Source organism: Ceratosolen solmsi, unplaced genomic scaffold (assembly GCF_000503995.2).
Source record: "Ceratosolen solmsi marchali unplaced genomic scaffold, CerSol_1.0 scaffold31, whole genome shotgun sequence".
Taxonomy (NCBI): domain Eukaryota; kingdom Metazoa; phylum Arthropoda; class Insecta; order Hymenoptera; family Agaonidae; genus Ceratosolen; species Ceratosolen solmsi.
In genome coordinates, this window is record NW_011948432.1 from 4,314,774 (window position 1) to 4,336,118 (window position 21,345).

General features: G+C 28.8%; 2 protein-coding genes across 2 annotated transcripts; both read left to right on the forward strand.

The window, feature by feature from the left end:
• The first annotated feature begins 7,425 nt into the window (after nucleotides 1–7,425).
• On the forward strand, nucleotides 7,426–18,059 carry LOC105364409 (nucleolar pre-ribosomal-associated protein 1). The gene is made up of 17 exons (XM_011502322.1): nucleotides 7,426–7,934; nucleotides 8,140–8,737; nucleotides 8,807–9,103; nucleotides 9,226–9,516; nucleotides 9,597–9,926; nucleotides 10,014–10,335; nucleotides 10,435–11,016; nucleotides 11,107–11,607; nucleotides 11,690–12,013; nucleotides 12,095–12,447; nucleotides 12,490–12,658; nucleotides 12,732–12,859; nucleotides 12,991–13,200; nucleotides 13,289–13,518; nucleotides 13,659–14,055; nucleotides 14,129–14,648; nucleotides 17,569–18,059. Exons 1-17 carry the CDS (start codon nucleotides 7,444–7,446, stop codon nucleotides 18,057–18,059), a joined length of 6,234 nt encoding a protein of 2,077 aa, XP_011500624.1. The 5' UTR covers nucleotides 7,426–7,443.
• A 972-nt stretch (nucleotides 18,060–19,031) lies between these two features.
• On the forward strand, nucleotides 19,032–20,299 carry LOC105364410 (uncharacterized). Its single transcript, XM_011502323.1, has 2 exons — nucleotides 19,032–19,717; nucleotides 19,986–20,299. Exons 1-2 carry the CDS (start codon nucleotides 19,032–19,034, stop codon nucleotides 20,287–20,289), a joined length of 990 nt encoding a protein of 329 aa, XP_011500625.1. The 3' UTR covers nucleotides 20,290–20,299.
• Nucleotides 20,300–21,345: the final 1,046 nt, after the last annotated feature.

A 21,345-nucleotide genomic window follows, 5' to 3' on the forward strand; every position in this document is an offset into this window, starting at 1 on the left:
TTTTCGTATCATTATCATTATGTTTATTCTTACTGAATATCGCGTTGATGCGACAACAGGCAATACATAATATACAAGCCCTGTTAGAAACTTTTATACAAGTGTTCATTAAGCGAGACGAGTACTTAATTGTTTTTCATCTATTATCATTTACATTACTTTTTATATGAATGTGAGCATTGATTTTTCATAATAAGTACATTAGTCCGAAGCTAGCGAGCACAAATATTAATATATTTTGCAGTTGCCTGCTTCCGTACGACTATTCGAAAGACTTGAACAGGTATCGTATAGGATTAGTTATTGTTTACCTTCAAGTTTCATATTATTTTACAATCATAAAAGCGACAATAAAATACTCGGAAAAGCATTCTTACATAAATGTAAAACTTAATTTTTTAGAAATTTAAGCCAATAATTAGTTATTACAATTGAATATGCAGAATTAAAATATTTATTAAAAATTAATATTTTAATTTGATGTAATTACTAGTTTAATAAAAATTGTACGAACAACATTTTCCGTTGAGTTTAGAAAATGTATTATTATTATTATTATTATTATTTTTTTTTTTTCTATTTTTTTATTTATTTTTTATTATTATTATTATTTTATTTTATTTTATTTTTTTTTTATTTTTGATTTTTATTATTTAAACGTTTGTTTTAATAATGAACCTAGTGCATTGGTAACTCACATAAAAATTTCAAACGAATTTAATTATAGAAAAGATTGATTAATAACTATAGTAAATAATTTGTCATAAGCCTAGTTATTTATTATATTATTAATTATCTAATTTTGTTTACATTAAGCCGAGGAGTACAAAGAATAAAAATGCAGTTTAATAAAGCCCATTATTTTAGTAAATTTAAACTATTTCTCATCATTGATTTTATTTAAAAATAGATTCTTTAGTCTCCGAGGTGTGTATATGGGCAGTGCATAACATTTTAAATTGTCGTTAAGGCATAATGGCATAACAATGAATGAGTACTTTCGATAAGGAAAGTGTCTCAGAATTTAATCCTGCTGCACAAAATGATCGATCCTTTTTTCCAATTGGGATTAAGCGTACGACGAGCTTTCAAACACTTTTACTATGTACTTACATACCTGTTTTTTTTAATTAGATATAAGTTAATAGCAAAGAGCGACATGGTTTTGCCGCTGTATTGATCTCACAGGTCGTTATGTAGTGGTTGCGTTAGCGAATGCCTTTGCGTTATCGTTGAAATGATATAATTCATAAGTTAAAAGAAATATAACCGCAAAAGATATAATTATGTGTTATCTTCGTAACGCTTAAAGACTTGTGCTTCGAAAAATAATTACTTTATTGAGCGATAATATTACATAATTCCTCTGAATATTGTTGAAGTGCACAATCACAATTTCTTCGATATTGAATGAATAATGGATTATAAATGTAAACTGTGTGCTCGTTGTTTTGAACGAATTTCTTATGTTCAATTACATTGATCATTCGACACGAAACGTAGAAAGAATCGAAGTCTTATTTACGCGTGCACGGATAATTAACGTTTACTAAAAATTCTGATAACACAATCGGAGTATTTCGTGATTATCGAAATATAATTGAATAACGGATCGTGAAAATCAGCACTCCCCTCCCCCTACCCCCTCCCCCCATATTGTTTAAAAATAATTTTGTCAGCCGAACATGTGTCTATCTACCTCGGTGTTGATGTTAGCTGATTCAGAACTTAATTGTTTAATATTTCACTACTTTATTTTCCGCAATACGATTTTCTTACACTATTGTTCTCCATTGTTTTACTATTGCATATATGTATTTTATTCACAATATAATTAGTGATTAAATGGACAAACAACAGATTTATTTCAGAATGTTTTTTTATCGATATGCCTTTGTATCAATCTACTGCTCCTGAAACAAGCGATCGCCGGTTTATCGAGCGTCATTGATAGCAGCTTTGATTATGGCCGATGCCGACATTCAATGATAAAGTTTACTCGTGGGCGCCGATTATATTATATTTTATTTTTACAGACGCAACAGCACTTTCTTCAAATGCCCAACTTATTTGAAAATCCTTACGGACTTTGTAATTGAAGCTAGCCTACCAAAGTCATTCTTCTCCTTACACGAGTCAAAAAGTAAAATTTTATACGTCTCCTTGTTATCCGTTATATTTACAAAATTACTTACCGTTCTTAAAATAGCCTGCAAAAAGGACTCCTCTCCTCCACAAATTTATGATCTTTAATACTGCATTTGCTATTTTATTCGAATTACAAAGCATTTGTGATATCTTTATGCTTAATGCATTAGTGGGTCTATGATTGAAAATTGTACTTTTAAATTGACTAATAGAATTCAACCAAACGCAATGTGCATTATCGATTTTGAACAAAATGATCGAAGCTACATATCGGTACAATTTTTCATCTACTCAACTAAACATCTGTAAATCATATCCAACAATTGTCCAAATAAATTAATTACTCTCATATAACAAGGTCACATTATTAGATCGTCTCTCGTTACTCCTGAATTGCTATTTAAAAGTTAATTATCATTCAAATTCGCGTTAATTATTTGAAATGATTCATTGTAATTTTTGTCTTACCAAATTAATTTTATAAACGTTTTCAAACGCACTTGCGTCGAGACCATTCCATTAACGGAATAATCATTCCATTAATTTTTTATCGTCGAATATTCACTATCGATACTTTAAACAAATTATTCTTCGGACGAACCACTGCTATAAATAATTCAACTATACCGTGAATCGTAAAGATGAGCAATTTCATTACTTTAACCATGACAAACATACTACTTTACCCTCGAGAGATATAACGTTTGATAAAATTTTAATTATTCTGAACTTGCGAACGCTGAGGTGCAACCATTTATTGACACGATTGTTGACTCTTAATTATTAGTTCATACTTCGATTCTTTATTTTTTTCTTGCATTCACAAGTTGTGACAAAAATTTTCTAATTTCTTCGGCTTGTAGAAATGTAGAAATGTAGAAATTAATATTTATAGTATTTCCAGCTTAAAATATCTCAGAAACAATCTATTACTGCTTTAATCATTTATATTTATATTTTGATATTTCATACGAATCTCACAAAATCTGCTAAACATATATGTATGTTACATAATTAAATGTATAAACATAACTATGTGCGTGCGTGCGTGCGTGCGTGTATATATATATATATATATATATATATATATATATATGTGTGTGTGTGTGTGTGTGTGTGCGCGCGCGCGCGCGCGTGTGTGTCTCTTAAACCACGTTTTTTCAGTTATTTTCCAATTATATTGCAATTAATACCAATTGGTTATGTAAAAAACTTTCTTTAGAGCAACGAGCAACCCAGGTTTTCATTAGAATACACTTGCCAACTTATGTCCCGCTCTTATTGAACTATGAAAATTGCGATTAATTCAGATTAGAACGATACCAAAACAACAAAATCTTTCAAAATCGTTTAATTTGTTGTTTTAAATTAAAGTTAAAAGTACAAAATGCATAATCAAATCAAATGATATACATCGGAAGACTTACTAGAGCTTCTACTGTCACACACTGTACGCAGTAAAGTATTAAACGAACCAACCGACGACATAATACAAGGTTTAAAGTGTACGCTCTGTATCGCTTTTTATTTGATTGAAACTCATTTTAATTAAGTCACTTCGCTATATTTATTGTGTTAAAAATATTACTATTAATATTACGAATCCTCACTGTAAATATGTAACAAAAATAATCATCGATTATTTTAAAGTAATTTTACGGATCGCATCGTTTTTAGTCATCCTACGAGATGTAGATAATTTAACGATTATTTCGCTGAATTTTGTACTATCAAACGAAAGGCAAATGATTATAAAAATTAATAACACATAAATGGATGACACTTTCAAATTAAAATAATTGAAAAAAATGAATCGAAAGAAAAAATTGATATTAATTGAGATGTATGCGCAAGATGTAGGGCAAGGGATCAACTTCCCTTTCATAATAATTAATATTATTATTATTATTAATTAATTATATATTATTAATTATTATTATTAATTATTATTATTAAACACCGATATTTTAAAATGTATTATGTATTTAATCATCTATGGTGATATAAATATTTATTGAGAATAAAGATTTCAGAACCATGCTCATTTATAATCGATGTCATAGCAACGTACTCGCATGCACATACATAATAAATGTTTGTTGTCCCTTCTCGCTTTTCTCCATTCTGAAATGCTTATGTGTAATATTGTAAATGACCGAGCATCTTTTTTTCTTTGTTTTCTTTGTTTTTTTTTTTGTTTTTTTTTTGTTTTTTTTTTTTTTTTCTTTTCTTTAAATACGCCTGTCTTTTTACTTGTATTGGAAATCGTCAAACTATTATGAACGATCAGTAGCTAAATTAATGCTGAATAATAACTACTTTTAAACGTATGTGTCTAATTTATTTTATTTTTGTATTTATTTGTAAATTTATTTTTAATATTTCTATTTCTCGTCTTAAAAATATGGTAAACTTTTCAGATTTCATTATGGCGTTGTAAGAGTTACATTGTCGACCTAATAATACCTTCATTCTACCATAAAATATTTCACTTATATAATATTAAACGAGAATTGATATTATTCCAAATGTTTCAATTTAATAAGTAATTAATATTGTTTCTGATGATATGGAAGGATATTTTTAAACTCAATTAGATGATAGAACGAGAAAATTATTAAAGTAAATTTTTTAAATCGTTAACAAGCAAAGAATGGAAATTGTATTTCTCATTTCAATCTCTCAATTATCCATCTAATTAAATTCAACGCAATTGTTATGTAATGAATATCTACTAAGAAGAGAGAAAATTTTATTTAAAATTTAATAGCTTATGATCAATGAAAATAATAATTAAAAATTAAACTTTATAAAAGTCCATTCCTAACAAAAAATAGAGTAACAGTATATTTATCTACTATTTATAGATGAAAATGGTATGAAAGAAACGTATTTAAAATTAATTTATGATTGTTTAAATTACAAAAATCTTACATTACATATTAAAGAAAAAATTAATTTTTTTTTTTTTTTTTTTTAATTACACGCAGAGTTATGAATTAAGATCGAGAATCAACTTTTTTTTTTTTTTTTTTTTTTTTTCATATTTTCTTTTGTTACAGCAGAATATATCGTCAATAGTCAGTCTAAAATTTCTTATTGCTTGAAAAATTATTACTTATTATGTATGGACTGAAAAGATTAATTTACTCGTTTATAAAATTAGTAAATTTATGAGAATTGCAAATCTAAATAAATAAATAAAAAAAGTTAATGTATTTTAGAATTTTAAATGAAAAACCAAAATTTAAATAATTGAAATAAAATGTTTCTTCAATTACAACTATAATAGTATTTGAATTAAACGCCTATTTCTGGGTTTTAAAAAGAACTTCTTGACATAATAAGCAAATCTTTTGGATTAAAATGCCAGTTTTTTTATTAGACTTTTATAGTGACGATGCTGGTACAATATGTTGTTCAGTAGATTAGAAATTAATTTTTAATATATTTCATTACCAGATAGATATAATAGAATTATTAATACATATAAATATGTTTAAAATTAGTTGTTTTATATATATATATATATATATATATATATATATATATATATATATATATATATATTCGATAGCATTTATTTCTTATCGTCGTATCTTTATGATAATGAAAATATAAACAAATTCCTGATGTCTTTAAGAGACTTTGCGTGTCAATATGAAAAGCGAACGAAAGAAAAATAATAATAACTTTATGTAATAAATATTAATAACTATTTATTCACATTTAGTTAAAAATAAAGTTGGAACGCTCTCAATACGATTGGCAACGAAAAAAATATCGAATATTCATTTCATAATCTTTTGCTACTGTTTGATAGAAATTTTCATACATTTTACGTATATACTAGTTGTTGTTGTAAATATTTTGGAAATTGCAGTTACGTACTTTAAATACATATTTTTCCAATTCTAAATAGTTCAGTTTTTAATAAATTTTTCGTTCGTATTTACGTTCAATCGGCTGCATCTATATTTTATTATTTTTTTTTTTTAAACTAACAAACTCAATTTAAATTACATAATGAATGTAATTAATCGTTCTATCTGTTATCTTGAACCACATCTTATTCGTTATAATAATGAAGCATAACTTTATTTATATGTGAGAAGAGATTTACGCTTTTTCAGCTTCTAACGAAGTTTTTCCTTTACATTTACTTGACAATCTATATTCTATTTTATATACAATTGTTATGAATTTTTTTTTTTGCTAAGCCACTTATTTTGGTGTAAATTTATTATACATTTAATGACAGCAAATCTCAACAACTATTTAGTTCATTTACTTAAGGCGGGTGTAGGCAAGTGTTTGATGGGGTTGTGGTGGGAGTGGGGGCGGAGTTGGGGGAGGGTGGACGTTATAACAGCAACCTACCTACCTTTCTACCTTCCTAGCAATATACAAATTTTTAGCGAATAAGATTTGTTCAGTTACAATAATCTTTCAATAATGAATAATGACGCTTCGTCGGGGTTCAACAAAATTTCTCCGTAGGGCAACTTCATCGATGGGTATTTTATCAATGACATCTGTTTTGTCGAACAAATTATTTTATGATTAACGCTGAGTGTACGGCAGAAGATAAGCGTTTAAGGTAATTAAGTTTGTTATAAAAAAATATCTCAACTTTATGAGCCCTATTATATATCATAAAAAGTGATTGTCTATAATAAAGTCAATGAGTTGATGTACATTTTGAGCAGCTAATAAATAATAAATGCATCATTTTTAGTTAAATTATTTTATTAAATTAAATTATAGAGTAGTGAAAAAAAGTAATTAAATTCGATGTAAATTATCAATGTACCGTTATTTTTTCAAATTTACAATATCTTTGAAAATTTTACAATTCCATGAAATCGAATGCACCAAGTGCGCCATCTGCGGTACACAATATTCTACTAATAATTTCATCTTCCTTACTCTTCTTATCACGACGAACAGTCCCTTCGAGTTTCCAGTCTTGCCATTTCTAATTTTATTCTCTGATATTTTCAAATATGCTTTGAAGTTTAATAGCACGTGGTTCGCAAGGAGCCCACGTTAATAATTGGAATAACACTTGTATATTACGATCGAGTACTACAAGTTATTTTTTAAACGAATAAGAACGTTAGCAAATGCATCGGTTTGTTTATTAAAATATTTTTAGTCGTTAAGCAGAGGGTTGTTGGTGAGATTTAAAAATTTCTTTGATAATATTTATAGATAAGAAGAGTGGAGTAAGAGTGCGTACGTGATCATTATAAAAAGGAATTTAAATTTTTTTCAAGATAATAATAATTAAAAATGACGAAAAAAGTTTCTTTCAATGAAAATCTGGAGATATGTTCAGAATCTGGAAGTCTTGAGGTAGGGAATGACAATATTGAAATGAGTATAAATAGAAAAGAAAAGAGGAAGCGTAAATTAGATGATGTTTATGTGAAACCTAAGAAAAAAGGAAAAAGCGAGGAAATTGAGAGTACTATGGAAAATGATAAGAATAGCAGTAATGTCGTGGATAACGAAGATTTGGATGACATTGTAGTCTCTAAAGAGGAAAGCGATAGGTTTACTGGGAAATTTTTAAGAGATTCGTTTAGTTCATCGGAAGATTTTCTAATGCTTAATAAATTTGTCGCAATATGTCATCAAAATGGCAAAAGGGATTTAGCGGCAGAGTTTTTGCGAGCGGGTGGTACTGTTCTTGAAATTCTGAAATCACTTGATATATCGGAGAAGAAGAATATCAACAATACATGCGTTGTATTTTCAGCAATGCATATTGTTATAATGAAGTGAGTATTTTAAAATTAAAATCTTTGTTATTGTTTAACGAAGGTTTACGCCTGAATTTATTATTATATTATATTATTATTATATTATTATTATTTCCATAAGAAATTAATAACTTAATAAAATAATTTAAGTAAATTTTAATTAGAAATAATTTATGCATTTTCTTTATATAGCAATGATTAAAAAGCTTCGTTTCTTTTTTAGAATATTAGCTAAATTTCCACAGAACCAATCAAATGCTGAAGAAGCATGCCGTCATTTGATTAATACCCATCTTGTCTCGATACATTCGATGCTCTCTAGTCATGGGAAGGCGAAACATCGTAAAATTATTCTAAAATTATTAGCTGCAATTGTTTCGTTAGGTGGAAAGTTACCGCGCGAATTATTAAATCATTTATCGCTGCACTCGCAGCTCGTTGAAATGCTAGTTTCCCATTCTAAGCCTACCGATCGTGAGAGCGTGAGAACGTGTTTTATATATTTTATACTCGCATTTTTGATCGAGGGCAATGCAACTGACATTCGAGCGTTACTTGAGAAACGCGGTGTACTATCTAGTATTTTTTCTGGTTTACTATACGATTATTCCGACATTGTTCAACTCGTATTAAAAACTGTTAAAAAATATGTCTTAGAAAATCCTACAATAACTAAAACTGTAAAATTACATGTATTTTCAACTACAGTTGTTCAAGAGATTTTTAATTTATACAATTGGAAAGGTCCTAAGAATTGGTCTAGTCAAGCTCATAAGAAACAAAAATTTGTAACAGAATGTATCGATGCAGAAGATAAGGAGGTATATAAATTTTTATTTAAATATTTCTCCACTATATTATCAAATTTTTAATAATATTATGTTGCTTAGATTACAGTAAACTGTGTTCATGATTTTTTAATAACTCTATTAACTTCTACAAGGCATGGTATTGCTTTTCACGATCGAACTCTTGGAACAGATTCGAAATATAAGCACAATCAGTTGATTAGTACACTTTTACAAAATCTGGATAAGCCTTGGGAACACGAGAAACAGTCGGACTTAATAATTAAAATCTTAACAGTGTGTCCCGATTTAATTAAATTACAGTTAATTCGCACGGAGTCTTACTTAGTTCCTAGAGTTTCAAAAAAATGGATCGATACCATACATTTTATTAGCAAGGTAATTTAATTGAGATTTTCGTTTCGTTTATACATACAGAGCTCTCATCTATTAAATAGAAAATTTGCAAAAAGTTCATTATAATTCTCTTTTAATGTAACTTAATTCTTAATATTTTCTAGATAATTAGTAACATTGACATAGAAAGCTGTTTACGATTTTGTTCTTTAGATATGACAGAAATACAATTTATAAATGCAATTTTAAATTTAATATTACCCTCTGTCGTTATTAAAACAGCAATAATACCATCCTTGGAGCATAGTAGTTTCATAATTCATCATGAAATTATTAATCTTTTATTAGTTATGATTAAGAAAGTTGAACATTTTGTATCAATTTTTGAAAGTATGAAGTTTAGCGTCTCTGAAATTTCCACTTACAAAGGCATTATTTCAGAACACATATTGAAAGTGAGTTTAAATAGTTATAAAAAAATTTCCACAACATGTAATTTAAATATGGTTTAATAAATAATCATTTTTTATTACAGCATATACCAAATATTGACTCCATTATAAACTTATGGACTAAAACATTGTCCTCCAATGTAGAAGAGCGAAATCTTGAAATGCAAGAGAATGTAGATTTTCACGTGAAAGATCATTTACAAACAATTCTAAATCTTCTACAAGCTTATTGTGAAATTTGTCCTGAAATTTTTTTAACAACTAGTTCTCCAAATATACAAAAAGAATGTATCGTATTGTTTACTAATTTCTCTAACATAGAAGATCTTACAACAGAGGAATTGATTACTATGAAAGTCAAGACTATAAAAATTCTCTTATTTTCCAATATATTAAGCTTTCTACCAAATGAGGTATTATACATTTACTTCTCTGAGTATTATTTATGAATTGCAATCAAATTAAATTAAGGGATTAATTAATTTTCGCTACTTTAATAGGAAATTTTTAACAGTGCTCTATCATTTTTAATCACTCAAATTGGAAATAAAGATACTTCTTTGGATTATGAAATACGTGAAACGATAAATGTGTTGTTAGAGAAATCTGGAATATTTGAAGGGTATAATGATCAGATTGAAATTTGGATCGACGGCATCACGTATTTCAAAAGTCTTGAGAAGGTTGAAGTTGCTAATTGGATTACAAAAATCATTAAACGTGTGTTTAAGCATAATGATAAGTATGCGTCATTAATATTTGAAATTGAACGAAATTCTGGAGAGAAAGTTGATATAAATGTACAAGAAAAGATATTTAAAGGTACGTAGATGTTAATTAAAATCGCGCATAAAGTGATAAATAAATTTACGTTAGGCATGCTTTTAATATCGTTGACTTTGGATATTTGTGTTTTTCTAGAATTAAGCGAAAGAAATTTTGATGACGTGAAATTGGTATCTTCCATGTTACCGGTTACTTCAATATCCTTAATTTTGTATGCCGCAATAGAGAATTTAAACAAGAAGCCTTCATCTATTATAGAACGTTACATATCAATTGTTTTGACACATTTATTTCATTGTCAAATATCAACAAATTCGTTTATTAATTTGGTAAAAGAGTTGAATATCCCTATGCAGCGATACTTTATCAGTTGGTCGAACGATGCTCTTATAACCCCAACGAGCAAGCCTTTCAAATCAAACAGTATTTTTCAGAGCATAAATAGATTGCTACTAAATTCCGATCAAACATATAAAGTATATTCCAACGAAATGCAATTATATATTGAAATTAATGAGAATGTATTGGAGTATACGCCAACTAATTTTGAAATAAAAGCTGCATTCCGAATGATAATTTTTTATCTGACGCAATCGCTACAGAAAGCTAATACAGAAATTAATAATACGACAGTCTATACAGATACTTTATTATCGCTCATAAAAATTGCGGCTAGAAAAGAAATGGCTTCAACAAATTTAATTAGTTATTGTGCCGGTTGGATTTTCAAAAATTCAATATTTTTACAATATTTTAATGGAGTTTATGTAAATAATAGCAATAGCTCGGCCGAAAATATGATTACAGTATTATTTGTAGACATTTGTTCTTTATTTTATGACTTAAACAAACAGTCTATACTATCGCAATTTATGAAACCTTATCAGGACAAGTTTATCGTTCAGTTGAAGCATGCCATTAATGTAGAAAAAGCTAGTAATTTACAAAAAGAGGTACAGGCACATCTAAAATTAATTCAGCTATTGCAATTAAATATTCAAGTCTCTATCGGCTTATTGGCTACAATTATGAAGTTACCGAAAGAACATTTTGTAATCTCCAATAAGATTCCAAAATTGTCGATTTGGGGAATTATGATTCACAAGTTGATAGAGCAATTTTTTATAGAAGAAGTTAGAATGGAATTAAGAGGTTCGTTTCCCACCATAAATGATAATCTGCTAAAAAAGTTATTTTCTTATTGGATAGAATTGAAAATGACATGTAAAGAAGATATAGAATTATGGGAAAGTAGCATCTATACTTATCTATTAAAATTTCCTCACAGCATTGCATCTATCGACCAAAGTAAATAGTCCAAATCAATCCTTTAAACAATATTTTAAAGAAAGTTTTATGAAAAATTACATAATTATCTAATTGTTTTCAGAGACATTCACGGCAATAATAAAAACTGGTATAACGTCAAAAACTATTAAGATACTTAATTTACTGACTGAAAGGAATTCTAAATTAATTCCAACATTTATCAATTATGCAAACGACAACGAAGACATTATTTCTCACAAGTCTCTAATTTTTTCAATATTATCAAGTAATTTAAATTATAAATGGGACAAAGAATTTCTTAAAAAAATCTGTAATATTTATAATATGGATATTCTCAATTTTTTAACTGGATTAAAATCCAACGATTATTCGTGGATAATGGAGAATGTAGATGCAGTGTCATATTTAATTGACAATAGTTTCGGTAACGGATCTTTATTAATTTAAAAAATATTCTCAATTCAATTGTATTCTTGGAAGATTATTGTTAAAAAATTTTTTTTAGAACAAAAAGCATGTGACGAAGTGTGTGAAACGATTTTATCCAATGGCAATCAGTTAGACGAAATTCAAGAAGAGCGTATAAAATTACTTGCAAATGTGTTTAAGAAAGGTTTAAAAATAAAACCAGATAGTTTAAAAGATTTTGTCCAGATAGTTCTTCATGTAACGGTAACGTCATTGAAAAGGGATTCTAAAAATATTGGAAAATTAGAATTCCTTTGTAAAACGCTGAATGATTCTATCGGTACCTTGAAATTAGAGGACAATTTTGAATTTGAAGAACTGAGCAAGAATTATTTTTGGTGTCAATTCATTCGGATAAGCTTAAAATCAGGCCTTAAAGTGACAAAAGAAAGCAACAACAACAACAACAACAACAACAACAACAACAACAACAACAACAACAACAACAATAATAAGGCATTTTTATTGAAAGCTTTAGTTGCAACTTGCAGTGTTGCTTATAAAGATAATGGTAATGAGGAATATGTTAAAACTATATTTGACATGACCACTTCACACTCGGAATTTACGAATATTATGTTGAGCAATGCAAACATTAAGAGTAAGAGAAATTATATATTATTCATTCTTCGAGCATACGTCTTAATTTAAATAAAATATTTTTAATTACCTAGACGATCTCACGGAGTTACTATGGATCTTAATTAGGAAAAATAATACGATAATGTTGATAAAACATATCCCTCTTTATTTAGCCTCGTATAATGCAACATTAGATACGAGCGATCAATTTCTTTTGAAGGTAAATTACCGAATAATTATTTCAACAATCGACCTCAAACATATCTCCGTCCTTATTGTCCGCTCTTGTAAATTACATCCATCTAAAAGTAAATTTTTGTTTTTTGTTTTTTTTTTTTCTTTTCAAATCAGATTCTTCAACATTACGAAAACAATGGAATAAAATTAGATCATTATCGACCTTATTTGTGGAGCAATGCCGCTGCATTTCAGTATAGCGTGAAAGGTGAAATGGACACAGCCTTGTGGCGTCAACCCACAACGTCTCAAGTATTAGATATACTTGTTCCAGAACTAGTTACAAGTACAATTAAAAATTTTCCAATTAAACGCGATTTAAAGGTATATTCAATTGCCTAATATTTTACGCGCAATGTATCGGCAATTTTATTAAAAAGTTACTACTCTTACTTAATTCAATTATGTTTAGTGCAATATTACAAATACAATTTGTATTGGAGATCAAGTGTACGATCCTGCATTCTACTTGCCAGTGTTTACTCAATTACTCGCAGACAATAATGTAATCGCTTGTCATAAAGTGATACACAGCGGGGCATTGGCCCTGACCATCATTGCCTGCAGTAGTCTGTGCGAAGATGTTCGTTTAGCAGCATTTACCGTTCTTTCAAGATTTTACTTCCATTTGGAGGCTACAAGGTCTATTAAATAATACATACTTATATATATATATATATATATATATATATATATATATATACACGAGATAATAGATTCTTAATACTCCTACTAATTGTATAACATTTACCTTCTTTTTTTTTTCTTTTTTGACTCTTTAGTTCAAAGGAAAAGTTATTGTGGATGAATTTCATCGATTCGTTGCGCAATGGAATTTTCCGAAACGAGTTGGCATTGGAAAGTATACGACTTAACGGTTTCCTGGCGACCTTTCTGGCTCGAACAAGCTTTATCATGACTCAGCCTCTGAACCCCCTCTACTCTACCCTTCAATCCTTTCTTATGGCTAAATCAGCGTTAGATCTTAACACAATACCCGAGTTGCTGCAATTGTATTATAGTTCGGAAATTGACTATCAAGCGCATAGGCATTGGATACTCGAAGTTATTTCCGATGGTTTGAAAAGCGATCTCGACATGGATGTTGCATTAAGATGTGTCTTATTTAAAATGTTGTTCGATTTTCACAGCTCAACATTATCCGATATACAATCGAAGGTAACAATTGTCTTTCATTATATTAAATGCCCATAAAATTATAAGCATTAATATTACCGCTCGTTGCTTTTAGAATCTTATTCTTCAAATAATAAGGTCTGCGACGAAATTGTTAAAGCCGTGTATGATACTTGTAAATGGATATTCCTTATTACCGTGGTTGCTTACGATTACCCAAAGCCTTAACAAAGGCGATATAGGATCTACCGTTTGCATAATCGATATTGTGAATAATATTCTATTTGCATTCGATGAGAGCAAATCAAAGGATACGCATCATTATTTGATGCTGGTAAAGACACTTTTGTATTTGATGATGTCCTTTGGCAAAAATTTAACATTAGAATGTTTGAAAAGCTTTATCGATGCTTTGAGGAAAGCAATAATAAATAAAGCTGTTTGTAATGCATTTACAAAAGATAAAATGATATCTGTAATTAATAGTTGTAAAATATTATTGGGAAATGTAGATGAATGCGAATCCATTTTACAATTTGGTTGTAAATTTGTCAAGAAAAAAAATCATATTAATTGTAATGTTGATTTATCACTTCAAGAGAGCTTGTACCAATTGATTACAACATGGTACGGTTGTACTAATTAATGTAATTAATAAATTTTTCAACATTGTAAATAACACGATTGTAAATATAATTTATATTAATATTAATTTCTTACAAAAGCTTTTATTATTCATTCCCCTTGGATTATAGAACGATTAGGAAATCGATGATTAATTTGCATTATTTTAATTATACATTACAGTAATAGTATATATATGTTAATAATAATAGCCATTCTTGTAGCTAATAGCTGTTATCTCGCTCGTTGTCATTAAGAACTCAGAATAATCTATCTAATATTACCAATTACATTTAGTTGTATTTATTTATTTATTTTTTTCTTTCTTGTATCTTTTCATTTTATTTGTCAAATTGTAAACAAACAACGATCGATTTTTTTATTTTATCACTATTCAAGTTATCGCTATTAACGATAATCTAAGGGGATAAGTACAATTTTCTCTCCAAAAACAACTTAATTTCAATATATATATATATATATATATATATATATATATATATATGTATTGGATAATATTTCAAAATTATTTAATTAAATAAAATATAAATGATTAAGTTAGATTCAACTGAGATAATATTGTGCTATCAAAGTTCCTTTTCTATTTATTCGTTTATTTATAACTATTATACACATAGGATTATTAGATTTAATTTAGCTTAGAATTTAGCTTTTATTTTTAATTTGCCAATACCTACATTTAACAATTATTATAATTCTTCTTCTTCTTCTTCTTCTTCTTCTTCTTCTTCTTCTTATCCCTAAACTGTAAATATTTTCCTCTTATTTTTATCGTTCGATTTAATTAAAAGTTTAAAAAATATTTGTAATCATTAAAACGGATCATTATTTTCTCTATAATATCCTTTAATTGCGTCACTTTAATTAATAAATGTATTATAATTATAGTTATTATAATTATTGCATAAATTTTCAGATCTATATAGTTCTAGCCTTAAAAGTCTCGGTCGATCAGTCGTGCACTTAAAAAATTACGAAATGAAAAAATTAAATTATCGTGCAGTATAATATTAAGTTCCTTTGCAATTTTGAATAATGAAAATCAACACTTTTTGGAAAGTTGATGGTGCGTTATAAATTATAAGGTCGTAATGTAATGAAATTTCATAGTCTAATTGGGGAGAAATGTTTCAAAATTTATGCTAACCTATACATTTAATAAAGAAGAAGAAAGAAAACGTTTTTAATCCATATATATCAAAATAACTCTGACATCTCAATTAAAAAAAAAAAAAAAAGATTAAATCGCAAAGATCACTTTTTAACTAAAATGAGACAAATAGAGCGACCTTATAATTACAAGAAATGGAATAGAAGTAGTCAAGACTCAACAACGTACTATGGACCAGTTGGATCGATGCATTTGAATGAACTTGCCGCATTTTTAAAACGATCGATAAATGTGTGGTCAAAAGGATGTCTGATACATTCCTTTGGCAAAGCTTCAGGAAAGCTACAAATTAACGTCGAATACATAGAGAACGATTGTTCACGCGTCGGCCATTATAGATTAAACAATAGCCTAGAACCAAATATTATTTATAAATATCCAAATAACTGTTTGTTTGACGCCGTGGCCGTGCAAACTGGCATTGAAGCTATTGTATTGCGTCAAATGGTAATAAAAAGAATGAGAAGACAATTTAAGAAGAAACGTATTGCCGTTAACTTTGCTTGGAAAAATAATCCGTCGTTAAATTTCGGTTAGAAATTTTCATATAAAGAATATTGAATTCTTCTTCTTCTTCTTCTTCTTCTTCTTTTTGTTTGTTTATTATCACGTATAATGATAAACAATGAGCGACAGACATAGTGTATGTATGATAATTGTGAGCGTCAAGTACGCGGGAAAATAAAGATTGTGAAGATTATTCAAGAAAATGTTTACAACTAGTATATTTATAATTATATTTTTTTTTTTCTTCAAAGCAGCTTAGCCTTTTATATTCTTGACAATATAAACTGATACGTAAACCGGAATCCAATATCAATGGAACTTAAAATAAACTCATCATTATACGAAATTATAAAAAATTTTGAAGCTTCGTACGATTTATCAATGAACGTGCAATTACTAGAATTAACAATTTTATAATTTTATTATAATCGTTAAAAAATACATCATATGAAAATCTATAGATAAAAGGATTAAATTTTGAATAAATTTTTACAAATCAACCAATAATATTTTTACCATACCAAGATTTTATCTATTTTAATAGTAATTACAATATAGCTAAATCATGAAAATAATTGAAATTAATAAGAAAATCTTGGGAATTCAGCAATAATGTAATGTTGACTTTACAGCAATGCTCGTTGTTATTTTGTTTAAAGTACAATCGATTGTGAGGCTAAGTCACTGTGTCGGAAAATATTTGAAAATTTACACACAAATATTTAATGTTCTAATAGAATAATAAAATGTTTCATTAAGCTAATTTAAGAGAAACAATTTTTCCAAGTAGTTGCAATATATTGCTTGTTTATTTGTTTATTTGTTTGTTTGTTTGTTTTTTTCTCTTCTAAAGAATATTTGAATATATTATGAAATATGAACTTAGAGATACGATTCTACGCATTAATGGCAGTGTGAAAATAGGAAAAATTTGTAGGAAAAACACACACGCACGCACACGCACGCACACGCACGCACACACACGAAATTAATAAAGTAATTACTTAATATTCTTAAATAATATGAAAACTGATATTGAATATATTATAAGCATACTGCTGTTACCGAGTCTTATAAATGTGACATTACATTTCTTGCTTCGAACGAATGTCATTGCGCGCGAATGTGAATAATTCGCGAAGATTATTTAAAAAAGAAAAAAAAAAAAGAAAAAAAAAAACCCCCATTTAAAAATCTTCGAAATACGTAAAGTTTTGTTTGTTTTCAAATAGATTTACTGGGTGGTGCCAAGTACCGTGGAAAATCTGCAAACGATGCTAAAATAATACTGAATTTGTCGCAAAACGGAGAGTCGCATCCTTTGAAAAAAAATGGACATCCTCGAGGACACGCGTCAAACTCAATAGCCACCGGGCACACTGATTCCGTGGAAAATTATTCCATAGGGACATGGAAAACTGGCTTCCTTTCTCAATCCGATCAAAACTACTTGGCCCACTTGGCTTTGCGTACGGTTTCTGCACAGGATCAAATGGAAGTACTGAACGATAGTAAAAACTTTCAAGTAACGACTGCGATTAAAGCTAAAGATTTGGATGCGGATACAGATGAGCTTCCAAAGATGCAAGAGTGGCTGAACGGAAATAAAATAGGAGATCCATATAAGATACACGAATTGCTCATAATAATGAAACATTTTTATAAGAAACACAACGATGAGAAACACGATGTTTTTGTCTGCACTTTCTATCCAAAAGCCTAATGTTAATAAAAGGAATTTTCATATTTATTGGAATGTTATCGCGGCTTATTAAATTATTTCCTATTTTGAAAATAATGTACGATGAAGATGCTTTTACATTGTAATTTTTTCGTATTTAAACGTTTTTCTTAAATACATTTATCGTCCAGAATTGTTTTTCAATAATATAAAATTAATGAAAACTACTGGATAAATATATATCTTGTAAATAATTATGTAATAAAATAATAAAATAAACAATACTATATATATATATATATATATATATATATATATATATATATTTTATAATGTTACTTTTGTAAAGAATTAGTGTTGAAATTCAGTATATAAAGGAAATTAATGCTAATTATTATTATTATTATTATTATTATCTCGATAAATATGATTAAAGCATTTTATTCAATTTATTATTTTTTTTTTTTTTTTTTTTTTTTTTTTGTTTTTTTTTTTTTTTTTTTTAACAAAATTTTTTTTTGCAACCAAGTTATTCGCAAGTTTTTAATAGAACTTGTAAAATAAAATGTCATTTATAAATTAAGTCTAGAAAACAAGAACCTAACGACACTGGGATCCCTCTAATCATTGTATATTCCCATGAAGTTAAGTAAATTCATATAAAGCATCGATAGTCATCGATTTAAATAAATTTCTAGGTTATTTTGGAGAATCAAAATTCCAGTATTAGATTTCAAATTCCAAACGGCATAGAATGTAGCCGAATTAAATTAAATTGACAAGTAAAATTGCAAAAACTCACTCACTCGCAATGAACAATACTAATAGTAATAAGCGGTGGTGGTGGTGGTGATGGTGGTAGCAGTAGTAGTAGTAGTAGTAGTAGTAGTAGTAGTAGCAGCAATATAATTATGAAATTTGTAAATTAAAAGTAAAACTAATAGTAGAAAAAGAAGGGAAAAAAAGAAGGAAAAAAAAAAGAGGGGAAAAAAAAAGGTAAAAGAAAAGAAAAAAATGCGTACGAGAGTTAAAGTTTACGACGATTTCGCGCTTCGGAAAAACGAGCGACTAATCTTTTCCAACAATGTAGTCGCGGAAAGAATTGATAGGAACCTCAACGGCAAATCTCGGCCACTCAATAACATCATCGATCAATCAAAATACGGTCCAGCCGGTTTACTTCACGCCTTCATACTAAGCAAGATCCTGCATCGACGCTTAAACGTCTGGCAAAACGATCGGATAGTTCACATGTTCGGCAAGCCAAACGGAAAAGTGGAAATTGACATAGAATTTATAAGGAGCTCGAGAGCGACTGGGCTGTCGCAGCTTGGCCACTGGATCGTCCATAACGGCAGTGTTCCACCGACGAAAAGCTCTAATCATAACGACTGCTTTTACCAAGCGGTTGGCTCGCAAATTGGCATCGATCCACTGGATTTAAGATTACTTCTCGTCCGAGCTATGCGACACCACGGGATTACCAAATTAATCTCGAGCAGTATTAATCCTCTGGCGATGATGAGTGCTATGAGGGGTGGGGCATGCTACAGGGGATCGAATCCCTCCCACGCTAAGATGGTTCTAGATGACTCCCAGGTCGGGAGATGCCATCCGGAAGGTTATCATGGCCATCCACGTATGCACGCTTACGACGAATCCGATAATCATGCAAACGTACAGAGTTACTCGTACTCTAGGTGAGTTGACCTTGAGACGTTTTTCTTCTTCTTGTATTTTTTTTTTCTTTTTTTTCTTTTTTTTTTTCATTCAAATACGTACGACCAGTGCCAGCCGTTACCCGCTCTATTCTCTCTTACACTCTTGCCGATCGCTAAATCATCATATCCGTACATATAATTATAAATGTAAAATCGTTAAACCATTTATCAATATTATTTTAACGATCATTTAATGACTTAACTGTCAATTGTCAATTGTCAATCGCTCGTTTCCCCAATCATTTAGATGGCGATCGGGTTTCTTATCGAGAAACGATCAAAACTTGGTCTGCCATTATGCACTCATTACAAATACTGCGAGATATTTAATGGATGCACTTAATAATGGCTCGAACAAGGAAGTCCGACACATCGGACACAGCGAAATTGATTACGATCCATTACCGCAGGCACAAATTTGGGACAGAGGCAATAAGGAGCGCGATCCTGGAAATTTGAGATCAGTGTGCATAGTCGGAAAGCATTTCTTAGATCAGCAGAATAATTTTAATAATAACATATTTATATTGACTTTCTATCCGATGTTGTAAGCGCTTAAAGAAAAAGAGAGAGAGAGAGGGGGGGGGGGGAGAAGGAGAGACGGAGGGAGGAAAGAAGGAAAAAAGAAGAAGAAAAAAGAAACGAGAGAGAGAGAGAGAGAGAGAGAGGGAGAGAGGGAGAGAGGGAGAAATAATAAAGATTCAAAGCTGAATGAAATACTTTTCATTCAAATAATAAGCTTTTATCGATTGATTATTAAGACTAGATTAGCCCCAATTTCGCTTTACTTATCAATTTTTAATACTTGCTATTGCCAAATCGTGAATGAAAATGAAAATGATAAACTACATTTAACAACATTTGTGCGAAATTATCGACCCAAGGTGAACGAAGTAAGTAACATTTATCCTTACCCATTATTTTTTTTTTTTTTTTTTTTTTCAAATAACCAAACGTATTTTTTTGTTGACATCTCTAGACTTATATTTTTATACATAGGTCGATAGAAAATGCAAAATATGGATTTAAGAAATCGGTAACGCTGATCAGTATCGTATGATTTTCATTGGATAAAAAGAAAAGAAAAAACAAAAACAGAAAGAAGAAAAACAGAAAGAAGAAAAAAAGATGAAGAAATGTGTTGTTTAATGATCAAAGCAACGAATAATTTGGCTAATAAATTTCATATAAATATTCTCATTATTTATTTTATAAAATGCTCACGATAATGTGAGCAGATCATTATGTGATATTTATTTACTCATATCATTGAAGAATAAATCAATTTTTACATATAAACTTTCATTATGCCGTAGATAAGTAAGGATAGATACGGCAAGCCTTAAATATGTCAAAAATTCAAAAAAATTGAAAATTAAAGCGCAAGACAAATACGGAGCAAATTTATTATAAACAAATCCAAACAAAACAAAACAAAACAAAACAAAACAAAACAAAACAAAAAAGCATATCTATTTATATTAGATCGCGTACAATAGTTTTAACATTCCTAGCACGAGTCTTGCAATTAAAAATATTTCTTCACCTTTTTGCCAATTCGATAAATCATATTGATCATTAATAAGAATTGTAACGAAGGCAATATA